The sequence below is a fragment of the Nematolebias whitei genome, chromosome 5, assembly GCF_014905685.2.
Source record: "Nematolebias whitei isolate Nwh7 chromosome 5, NemWhi1, whole genome shotgun sequence".
Lineage (NCBI taxonomy): Eukaryota > Metazoa > Chordata > Actinopteri > Cyprinodontiformes > Rivulidae > Nematolebias > Nematolebias whitei.
The window spans coordinates 8,676,092-8,687,548 of NC_056502.1; the positions used below are offsets into that span (position 1 = coordinate 8,676,092).

The 11,457-nt window shown below is 38.4% G+C and overlaps 1 protein-coding gene across 1 annotated transcript; it reads left to right on the top strand.

Annotated features, from left to right (window-relative positions):
* Window positions 1–6,572: 6,572 nt before the first annotated feature.
* On the top strand, window positions 6,573–11,017 carry snrnp48 (small nuclear ribonucleoprotein 48 (U11/U12)). The gene is made up of 9 exons (XM_037676781.1): window positions 6,573–6,814; window positions 7,001–7,114; window positions 7,580–7,640; window positions 8,320–8,400; window positions 9,641–9,820; window positions 9,994–10,115; window positions 10,394–10,500; window positions 10,581–10,703; window positions 10,817–11,017. Exons 1-9 carry the CDS (start codon window positions 6,665–6,667, stop codon window positions 10,902–10,904), a joined length of 1,026 nt encoding a protein of 341 aa, XP_037532709.1. The 5' UTR covers window positions 6,573–6,664; the 3' UTR covers window positions 10,905–11,017.
* The last annotated feature ends 440 nt before the right edge of the window (window positions 11,018–11,457 follow it).

Sequence of the window (11,457 nt, forward strand, 5' to 3'; positions counted from 1 at the left end):
TTCCAGTGTTTTTTTTTTTTTTTAACAGGATATACATTATGATTGATTTTATATGAAACCTCTTTAACTTTACATGTTATGCAATGTTTTTTCCCCATTTAACCAAACTTGTTCCCATTAATTTCTCCAAAAGTAGAGGACCAAAAAAATCTACCAGGACGAAAAGTAATCTTCTGCAGACATGATCTTATAAGTTTGTTGGAAGATGTTTTTTTTTGTGTGATATCCTTTTCACCTAGCATTATGGGGCTTCTAAGTTGGTCTCTAGATGAATGATCAGGTTTTGTTCCTTTTAACTGCTGTATGTCAGGCCCCTGACCTCTTGGCTTTCAGTAAATGTGGCCCACTGAGCAATTTATTTGAAAAGCCTTGGTATATACATATAAAATAAAATAAAACTTATAATAAAACTTACCGGTATATATAAGTTTTATATGGGTGTTGCAATGTTCAGTAGACTCTTAAAAGTTGTCTGTTTATAGCACAGCAGGTTAAAGCATATAGTCACAGATGAGAAAATACCAGAACGATCCTTTACTGGAAAACCATTACATCAGAGGGAAAGACAATCTGCCCAGTCAGCTTGTTTGGGCCACATGCAGTCTCTCCTTCTGTGCCCACCTTCGGCACCAAAAAAATTCAAATGATGCTTCATCATTTTTATCAGAAGCTTTAAGGGAAGGAAGAAACAGTTTGGTTTAGATCTCACATTTGTGAAATGCACTGAACTTTGTGCTGGGATGTACAAATTGCTGAATTCTGACTCTTACCGTCAGTCGCCAGGACTTGTGATGTGCCTCCATCCTCACGAAACAGAGAGTTACGCTTCGGACATGCTGAGCCACCTCGAAGAGGAAGAGGAGGAAGAAGCAGGACATTTTATGGTGATTTGCCATAATACCGTTGGTAGGTTTAAGATTACATACTATACCATACCTAAAAGAATAAAACTTGCAAACATTGAAAAGAAAACGCCAAAAGAGATGCTGACAACAATGAAAAAAAAATAACTTGACTGTCTGATGGAGAATAGCTTTTACCAACAGAGTACATTTCGAATAAATAATTGTTGCAATGATTATTATGATGATTATTTACTCTGTTGATAATTATTAATTGGTAACTTATTGGTAACTATTAAATACATGTACTTAATATCAGTCACTGTCAGCCCAGCCTTGAGGAAGTATTTGTGAAAACCATTAACTATTTGGCTGTACTGTAGTGTATATATCATTCTTATGAATGTCCTACTGTTTATAATGCATTCTCAAAATGATGTCATCAACAAGTATAATCAGTAAATCTTACCATTATTGATGCTGGTTGTACTTGTGTCTACAATTTTGTTTTTACCCCAAATCTATGAAGTTAAATCAGTTTCAAATAGTCACACAAACATGCAACAAGATTTGTATGCGTACAATAAGATCCACAAGCGTACTACAAGTTTTACTAATACATACTACAAGATTCACAAATGCAAAACCAGCTTTTTAAATGGACACATTTCACTTTGCACAAGTAGAAATATTGCACAAATCACCTGCTGTGGACGAATCAGTCAACGCGCATCTTGCATCTTGTGACTTTTGAGACTTTCTTACCGCTCCAGATTCACAAAGGTAATGCTGCGTTCACACATACTACTGGAAAAATATATTTTCCAGTATTATTAGCAGAGGAAGAAAATACTAACACCCCCCCTCCCCCCCCCCCCCCCCCCCCCCGTTGTTGTTTTACAGGTGAAAGAATAACCTAACCATTTTTTTAAATGTTTATTCAGCTGTAGTCTACAAAATCAACATTTTCTTTTTGTGGAAAATTTACCATAAAAATATATTTTCCTGTATTTTAAGCTGCAGAAGAAAATAACAGAAAATATATTTTAAATGCACGTGTGCATGTTTTAATATAAGGGTTATGAGCTATTGTGCCAAGTTAGAATTGTGTCTTTGGTAAGGCTCAGATGTCCCATCTTTTTACCAGGCTTGAATGCAGCATTCCCTTTGTGAATCTGGAGTGGTAAGAAAGTCTCATCTCTCAGTCACATTCACAAGCAAGCTGGTCCGTGTGCTCATGGTGACTGGTCTGTCCACAGCAGGTGATTTGTGCAAGTGTATGTGACGATGTGCAGTGTCGTATGCGCAGAATATTCCTACTAGTGCAAATTGAAAGTATACATTTGAAAAACTCTTTATACATTTCTTGTAGTACATATTAAAACTTGTGGTTGTGGATATTGTACACATACTCAATAATCACTATAATACCTGATTATTATACTAATAATCAGGTCTCTCGTAAATGAGTCCTCGAGGCTCGTTGGGATTAACCTGTCTAAATACAAAACTCCTTGTAGGCATTCAAATCTTGCGGTATGATTGTGTGACTACTTGGGACTGATTTATCTTCATACAAAATACTCCCTGCTGTTAGAGCATGTGCGTGCCAGTGTGCCAATGGTTTTGCTCGTGTCCAAGCCCAGCAGTGCTCTTCAACATGCACAGAAAACAGATGGCTCAAACACATGATTCAACTGTGATAAACAAAAAGAAGCAATCCCCCGTCATCAGAGGTTACCATATTTTCAGTCTGTTCAGTTGTTTTTGACCACATTATTCTTGTGTCTTGCTTTTCCCACAACATTGTGGTGAATTTACAGGTCAAGCCGATGATGCTCAGTGGCCCTTCAATGAACAGCATATCCACTCATTGTTATCCACCCCATCGCGCCTGACTGGATGTCATCCAGGTGGTTATCAGTCACAGCATCAAATGAAAGGGATTACCACTGATTATGTGGAAGTATCACAACATCTCACTGGAGGATGCTGCTGTGAAGGACCGAGGATTGAAACTAATGGAATCTATGAGATGCAAGTGAACAGTTTTGCCCCTTGCTGTGCAGAATCTCCATACATCTGCTACGGAGGTGAGGTAGTGGACTTGGTGAATTGATTCAAACACTTTTTGATTTTCCTGCAATCACTTACGTTGATTTCCCGTAATTTATAAGAACATGAATCTGGAGTGACTTCATTAAAGACAACTAATACTGAGTTTAACTGCAAATGTCCATCTTTGTATTCTTGCATTTGCAGTGAGAAGAAACTTGGTGGTGGAAGTGGTGGAGGAAGTTGCTGTAGAAGATACCTTAGAAGTAATGTAAGTACTTCATAAACTGATTTAATTACTATTTTGGATTAAAATTTCATTGTTATTTTATACAAACACATTTGTGTAATTAAGTTTGTTTTTCTCTTTCCAGATTGGAGGATGTACAGGCTGATGATTTGGATGCTGAGCTTTTACAACATGAACATCTGTGCCCTACATGAAACATGAGTGATTTATGCCCTCCAACAAAGCTTTTCCTCACATTTTGCTCCTGCTTGTATTAGAGGAATATGTTGTATCTCTATTGTTGTGTGGCAATGCTTTTTAAACAAAACAATATCTGTCACTAATAAAAAGCATTATGATGCTAACAGTCGCTTTTTTTAATAGAAAGTATTGTTCTCAATTAAGATTTAAGCAGTGCCATCCAAAGTTATGTTTGCACAAATTAAATCATTAAAAAATGTTATTTACCTCTGTTGCAGGCAGCAAGGACAAAATCAGTTTTCAACTCACGGGTTGCATCAATTAAAATATTCAACAATAACACCATAATAATTTAATGGTTTCTACCACAATAACATCCACCACCAGCTCCAAACTTTCTCCCTAAAAAAAAAAAAGATTAAACCTGCAGCATAGTGTGCACTGTTCCATTAAATAAATGGGGGAATTTATATTTATTATATAATATATTAAATAATAAATTAAAAGCTGGAGGAGAACAAATAGTCGACATAAAAGTAGGGGGATTTGAAAAATAAATATCTACCACATATGTAAAAAATAAAACGTGTGTACTTTTATTTTGCCTTTTTGTAGGACGAAGGAAAAAAGGGAACATTTGTAATGACGGACTCCTTTAACAAAATTAACAAATATTCACTTTAAAAGGGGCGCTTTGCTAAGTTGTTGATTATGTTTCCTCCCACATGTTAGACTAAATCAGGGATCTGCAATTTTTAGGATCATAAAAACCATTTCTGCCTCTTCGTTCACTAAATTAAACGTGTCCAGAGCTGAAAAACCTGTTACAATTGTCATTATCAACTGGTGGCCCATGGGCCACTTTAAGTTTGTTAGAGAGGGCTTTCCTGACCAGTCGGCATGACATTATAAAACTGAAAACGTCTAATGATCGTTAAACAAGCTGGATCCTGGCGGATGGATTGGAATCTGTGGCCAGATTCTTTGGATTTGCTGCAGGATATCCTTCATTCCCACATATATCAGTATCTATACCTCTTGAGTGAAACCAGGATGATGAGTTACACAACATTTTAATTTCCCTTTGGGATTAATAAAGTATTTTTGAATTGAATTGTGTTAACATTTATTGATATTTTTACATTCTAAGACAAAAGAAAAGACTGGATTCCATCCATCCGTCCATCCATACACCCATACACCCATCCTTCCATCCATCCATCTATCCATCCATTCATCCATCTATCCATCCATCCATACATACATACATATATACATACATACATCCATACATCCATCCATCCATACATCCATCCATACACCCATCCATCCATCCATCCATCCATCCTTCCATCCATCCATCCATACATCCATACATCCATCCATCCATCCATCCATCCATCCATCCATCCATCCATCCATCCATCCATCCATCCATCCATCCATCCATCCATCCATCCATCCATCCATCCATCCTTCCATACATACATACATACATACATCCATACATACATCCATTATCTTTACTCGTTTTTTCCTTTTTGGTTGCAAGGGCTCATTGGTGCCCATATCCAGGTCGCAAGTGACTGGATTCTTGTAAGGAGAATAAATATATTATTTTGCCAATTTAGAAAGGAAAACTAAAAGTGACTATAATTTTCTCTGTGTATTAATACTAGTATCCATATATTTGCAAAGACAATGACAGGAAAATTAGTCATGTTTTGCTGTGGGTACAACATCCTATTCGGTTTTATGTTAGTTTTGTTCAAAGACTGAAAGAGCCGCTGTGAAGGGACCAAAGAGCCACATGTGGCTCCAGAGCCACAGATTGTGGTAACCAAATTGTCCTTAGGCGGTCAGTGGACCAGTTGCTCCTCACAGTTCCAGGAACTCGTCTTAAGCGCAGAGGTGACAGGGCCTTCTCTAGCAGGACCAAGACTTTGGAACGAGTTACCTCTGCTTGTCAGACTGGCCCCCTCCCTCTTGGTTTTCAAATCCCGTTTAAAAACTCACTACTATTCAGTAACTTTCAACACCAGATTCAATTCAATTCAATTCAAATTCAAAAATACTTTATTAATCCCAGAGGGAAATTATTTTGTTGTTATAACTCGTTATCCTCATTTCATTAAGAGATGTTATAGATACTGATGCTGTAAACAGGAAGGATCTCTTGTAAAGGTCCATCCCACAGTGAATCCTAAGAAACTGGCTGCAGATGCCGTCTGATCCGTCCACCCAGACTCGGCTGGCCTCTCAGTTCCCCTGGACTGTAGGACCGCTTGAATGCTGGTCTGAACTCCTCCCAGAGCGATGGCCACTCCTCCCAGCAGTCTGCCGAGCTCCTCATAGCTGTGGACAGCCAAATGTAGGTGCCGGGGGACGATCCTGTCCTTCCGCTGTCGTGAGCCGTGTTTCCTGCTAGTTCCAGGATCTCAGTGGTCAGGCACTCGAGCGCAGCTGGCAGGTAGATGAGAATGCGTCCACATAACAACCTTTTCAACTCATTTGAGAGTTGGGGCCATAGTTGAGATATTATTTGAGCTTTTGAGATGTTAATCAGCTGCTGTTGTTGTAGAAAACAGCCTTGTTGCCATGGTTACACATCATAACAAATGTCCAATACTTAAAAAGTTTCAGTAAAAATCCTTCCGGCTGCACAGCATTTGATACCAGAGGAAACAATGATCCAAAAAATGTGATTTACATCCAGAAAAAGAGGAATTAAAGTTTCCAAAAGCAAAATCTCAGAATGAAAGTATCAGAGCTGCTCCAACATGCAGCCACCTTGAGCGGCGCAATTCTAGAACGATGAACAATTCTAGAATGATTCTTCTAGATGATCTGTGTTGTGAACCTGTACGCTCCACACTGGTTTGTCGTCATATTTATTATCTGCATGGTTTTTATGTCTATATTTTTGTATATTTTGTATATTGCTTCGTGTGTTGTCTGTTGTTTTGTCTGTACAGCACTTTGGTTGGCCTCGTAGCTGTTTTAAGTGCTCTATAAATAAAATGGTATGGTATAGTCATGTGTGAGAATGTTTGTCTCTACGTGGCCCTGTGATGAACCTGCGACATGTCCAGGGCGTACCCAGCTCCTCACACAGCGGCTGCTGAATATGAACATCAGTGACCCCCCTACCCAGAAAGGAAGAAGCTAACAAACTTCAACTACCAGCATGCATCACGTTTACGTTTCCTCCGTTTTTCTCATGCGTCATCACTTCGAGCGGAAGTTAGCTTGCGCAGAGCTTCCTTCCGTATGTGGGAACAGCAAACGAGCATGGTTTTAGGATTTTGGTTTGTTTATTTAGGTAACAACTGTTACAATGTCAGATTCGTCGCAAACAGAAGATTTTCTGGACCGTGTGGACCGTCTACAGGAGCTGACAGAGTTTACTGAAAAGTGCAACAAGCAGTTAAACGAAATTTTTGAAACGTTAGGATGGTCGCGAGACCACAGCAAGGATTCCAGTCAGGTAACCGTCGTCTAGTTTATACAGTAAAATGATTATAGATTGAATTTACAGACAAGTTTAAAATTTTAAAGTTATATGTTTATTTGTCGAATGTAGCAACGTTGTGACACCGTGTCTCATTTAGCTCGCTAGTCCTTGTCGCAGAGTGAGTCGTGTTTTTTTATTTTGTTTTTCTTGCGGTGGAAGGAGCCGATGGTGCAGTGTCCCTACGACCCAGCCCACAAAGTCCCAGTCAGCACCATGGAGAAGCACAAAGCCTCATGTAAGCTCCGGAAAATGGGATACTCAGCCGAGGAGCAGGTACAAATCATAGAAACAGGAATAAAAACCACATTGATCAGGAACAAGACACTTTAAATGATCTAGATATTAGATATTTTGCTCTTGCAACTGTCTCTGCAATACCCATCCCATCATGACTTGGAACCATTAGGAAAACAAACTGGAAGAGCACCGTGCCATTACTGTATTTACCGTGAACTACAGTAAAAATGTAATAAATATTTAAAGTCAGTCATTAAGAACATTTGCATGTCTTTTAGAGACTGTATGCCACACTGGGTTACATTTTGTATTTTATTTTTTCACGTAAGAGCTTTATTGATTAACGCTTCCCTGATATCTACCATTGTCATCACTGTTTTGTTCATTTTGGCTCACTTAGACTAAACTTTTGTTCAGAATGGGGTTTTCTGGCTAATAATGGGGATAAGATGGTAAATAACACGATGTAATTCAACACGGTGTTACGTCATTGTTTTACAGGCACAGATGCACGATCCCTCTGTGTGTTATGAAAACAGCAGTGTCAGAAGCTTTTTAATGGGTGAGTCATTATTGAGCTCTGTTTATACATTATTCATCAATTCCTTTGAGATTGTCCTGATCATACTCTCCAGAGAAGGCATTTGATGTGATTTTATGAGGATCTGTTAATAGGAACTTTATAAGTTTAACTGAAAAGCTCATAAAAATACATCCATCTTGAAATATTTAATCGTATTCAACAAAAAGACTAAAGTTCAGCTTATAAATGCCAAATTGTAAAAAGCAAAAAGCTTATTTTGCTTCTGCATTTTGTACACTGTTTAATTAGACTAATTATGGTTATTTACTTTAGATAAACTAAATAAGTTAATAACTACAAAAAGATTTGAAGCTCTCGACCTTGACCTCTCTAAGTGGCTTTAAGAATCTGTTGGACTCCTGGCAGGGACCAATGCAGACATGTTCCTGTTTTTAGTTTTATACATTTGTCTCGGAATCTAGCAGTTTTTTTGGTTTTGTTACCTTTTTCCTTTTAGCCATCCTATTTGTTAAAAAAAACAAACAAAAAAAAAAAAACTGTAGTATGAGTTTTTATAACTGCTTATTGTTGTTGCTGTTGTCCATTGTTGTCATCTTTCTTTGTTGAAATCAGGTCTCTCTTGTAAATGAGTCCTCGAGGCTCAATGGGATTTACCTGTATAAATAAAGGTTGATTGATTGATTGATTCTTCATGCAGACAAATCAACTCAGCACCAGGTGATCATTCAGGCAAGATCTGCAGCTCCACTGATGAGGATGGAAGGAGTCTTCTGGCAAGGTATCCGCTCATCTTAAGATGTTTCAGTCAAAACAACATTTCAGTGGCTGCTCGTTTGTGCTGCCACCAAGGCGTATCTCAAAACTAGGTTTTACTTCGAGTTTAACTTTTAAACACTAGAGCGGCGGCTTCCAATTCTGGGCCTTGGGGGCCATTAGAGGATTCTCTGCTCCAATAAGCCAAATTCCAGTTAATGGGTTATTAACATGCTTATTCATAACATAAAAACCTGCTAAAGAGAATTGAATCAGGTGTGCTAGAGCAATTAAACGATTTAAAGTGTAGTGGCTCACAAGGACTAGCTTTGGATGCCACTGCTCTAGAGGCAGTGCTTCCAGTAGATGTCACTGTTGTGTACAATAAATCAACATATGTATCAGTTTTTGTGGGGCAGAGTGTGTAACTTGTGTGTTGTGTGTTCTGTTTGCAGCCACAGGGGTGAGTATTAGAGAAGAGCTGAGCTCTAGAAAATTCTGCTGCTCTGGTTCAGGCTTGCCTGATTACGTGCAGTATCCTTTTAATATAATATCCTTTTGAAAAACCTCCGAGCTGCGCTGCAGGACTGTTTTCACAAACGTGCACAAAAACGCACATTTCCCTTTACGTGTTGGGAAAGGTCCAGATTTGTAATTATTAAAAACATGGATGTATTGCAATATACTCAGTCCATGAAGTTTTCTAAAGACTACTTAAAAGCCATACCTATTATTTTTAATAAATTGATACTCATCATAAGTCATTTTTGTTTTCAATTTTCCCTGTGAACATATAAACTTGATTTAAAAAAAAAAATAGTGTAGGGCTGTGTTATGAACTAGCATAAATGTAAATAAAGAGCAATAATCTGATTTTCTTCTCTCTTTGAGCTCTCCATACAGATCTATTGTGGTTTAAATCAAGCAAACTATTTAATAATGCGTTTATTTATTTAATTATGCTCTCTTGTTGGACATAAAAAGCATAATTCTGTTTGTTACACCTTATGAATTTAAACCCACTCAAGTATTTACACAAATAAATCCATTTAGTTATCAATGTGTGTATCGGTGTGTAGAGCATACAAATTAATTCTTATTTAAAACCAATAAGATTTTGTGGCGATCTGTATATATTTGAATGATGTTGTCAATACCTTTCTTTTCTTGACTGAATCGTCTTGCGTAATATAATTATATTCTGAACACATAGGCAGATGTTCGGTGTTATTTGAGGGTTTGTAAAATCTCTGGTTCTTCATCAGGTCAGTTCTCTGGCCAGCCTGTCGATGTGCCTCAGAACCACAAGCGAGCTGTGTGCGACCTCACTGTCGCCGACCGATTGGCTCTTTATGATCACGTGACTGGCGTTCTGAACCAACAGAAAGAAACGGCCTCCTCCAATGAGGATCTCTACGTAGATCTGGTGTCCAAACTTCGAAAAGGTAATATTCAAAGACTGTTTATATGTCTCAGGAAGAGTTCTGCTGTTTCCTCCTGTCTGGATTTTAATTTTTAAAACACAAATACTTGGAAAAAAAAAATAATTTTTATTGTAGAGAAACTCTGGATTTGTTTTCTCCATTAGAGCACCTTAAATGGTAATTTGTGTGTACAGGTGAAAAACAAAATGAGCCAAAGAGTCATCTGGAGCGGATGGCTGAGATGAGGGACTATAAGAGGCGGCGTCAGTCCTACAGAGCCAAGAACGTTCACATCACCAAGAAGTCTTACACAGAGGTTAAAAATCTGTTCATTTTGAGATGAATTGAATTCTGTCCTTTTATCTCTACTTATCTGAACTTGTTTTCAAATTGTTGATCTATTGGTGTTTTTATTGGCTGATTAGATTAAAATAATACTAATGATGATGGAAAAATTTGGAGAACTTGTCACCCAGTGCTCGTTTTAAATTCTGTTTTTTAATGGAAGTGGGTCAAACCTACGCATAGATCGTCAAAAAACATAAAAACAAATGAAAGTCAACAAACTTATAGTGACATGGTGATCACCCGCAGGTGATCAGAGATGTGATCAGTGTTCATTCAGAGGAACTTGCCCGACAGTGGAAAGAAGACGACGACGATGAAAAGGAGTCCTCGAGATCTGATCACTCTTCACACAGGTACTTCCAAAACATTTTTTTTTCTGCTGCTTTTGTTGGTTAGGAAATCACCTGTTGTCTTGACATAATTTGTCTGTCAGTCGCTGGACGGACAGAAGACAGTCGGGTTCCTCTGAGTCTCACCGCTCGCACCACAAGCGTCATCGCAGTCGGGAACGAAGCCACGACAGAGAGGACAAAAAGAAGAGTAAAAAGAGGGAGAGGTATGAAAGGAATTGTTCAGGATTTTATTCTAAGATGAATATACTTAAGATATTTTGGGATTGAGTTAGCACATAGACGTTTTCACGTTTTAAATCTTCTTCGGTCTTTTCAGAGATTCCCGTTCCCCCGATGACTACCACCATGACCGAAAGAAAAAGAAGAAGAAGAAGGATGACAAGGAGAGGGAGAAGAATGATTGATGGCTTGTCAACAACAGTCAGAATAATTGGGTTCAATGATTACCATGAAGTTTAATGACTGGTGTCATGGTAGCACAAATGATAGCTGTGTGTTTTATTTTACTTTAATAAATGGTAAAGTTTTGGGAGCCAACTTGAATATTTTGACTTTTTTTGTGAACATGTATTTTCAACATGTGTTTATCAATTTGATTACACTTCCATTTCAACATTTAAACCACCTGCGTCTTTCTTAGTCCGTGTTTTTCTTTTTCTCAAAAGGTCAAGTGAAATGTGAGACATGAGTGACACCGTTATGCCACAGAGCCCACAGGTCACTTTTTGGTCCTAATTTTTACTCGTGTTTGTATATCATATGCAAACAGGCCAGATGTTAGGGGATGTGGATAGGGGAGTGGTGGCGCAGAGGTTAGTGAAGGTGAACCTGTGGTCGGGAGGTCACCGGTTTGATTCCCCGGACTGTCAACATCAAAATGGGTGGAAAAGGTGCAACACCCACACCTGCCTCCACCCTCATTTGCCCCACTCTGGGCCCTTGAGCAAGGCTCTTAAC

What these genes read in the sequence shown, in the direction of transcription:
- snrnp48 (XM_037676781.1), top strand. Translation starts at nt 6,665, where the DNA reads ATGTCAGATTCGTCGCAAACAGAAGATTTTCTGGACCGTGTGGACCGT. An exon ending in GATACTCAGCCGAGGAGCAG is followed by an intron (nt 7,115 to 7,579) that starts GTACAAATCATA and finishes ATTGTTTTACAG; the next exon opens with GCACAGATGCACGATCCCTC. An exon ending in TCTGATCACTCTTCACACAG is followed by an intron (nt 10,501 to 10,580) that starts GTACTTCCAAAA and finishes TTTGTCTGTCAG; the next exon opens with TCGCTGGACGGACAGAAGAC.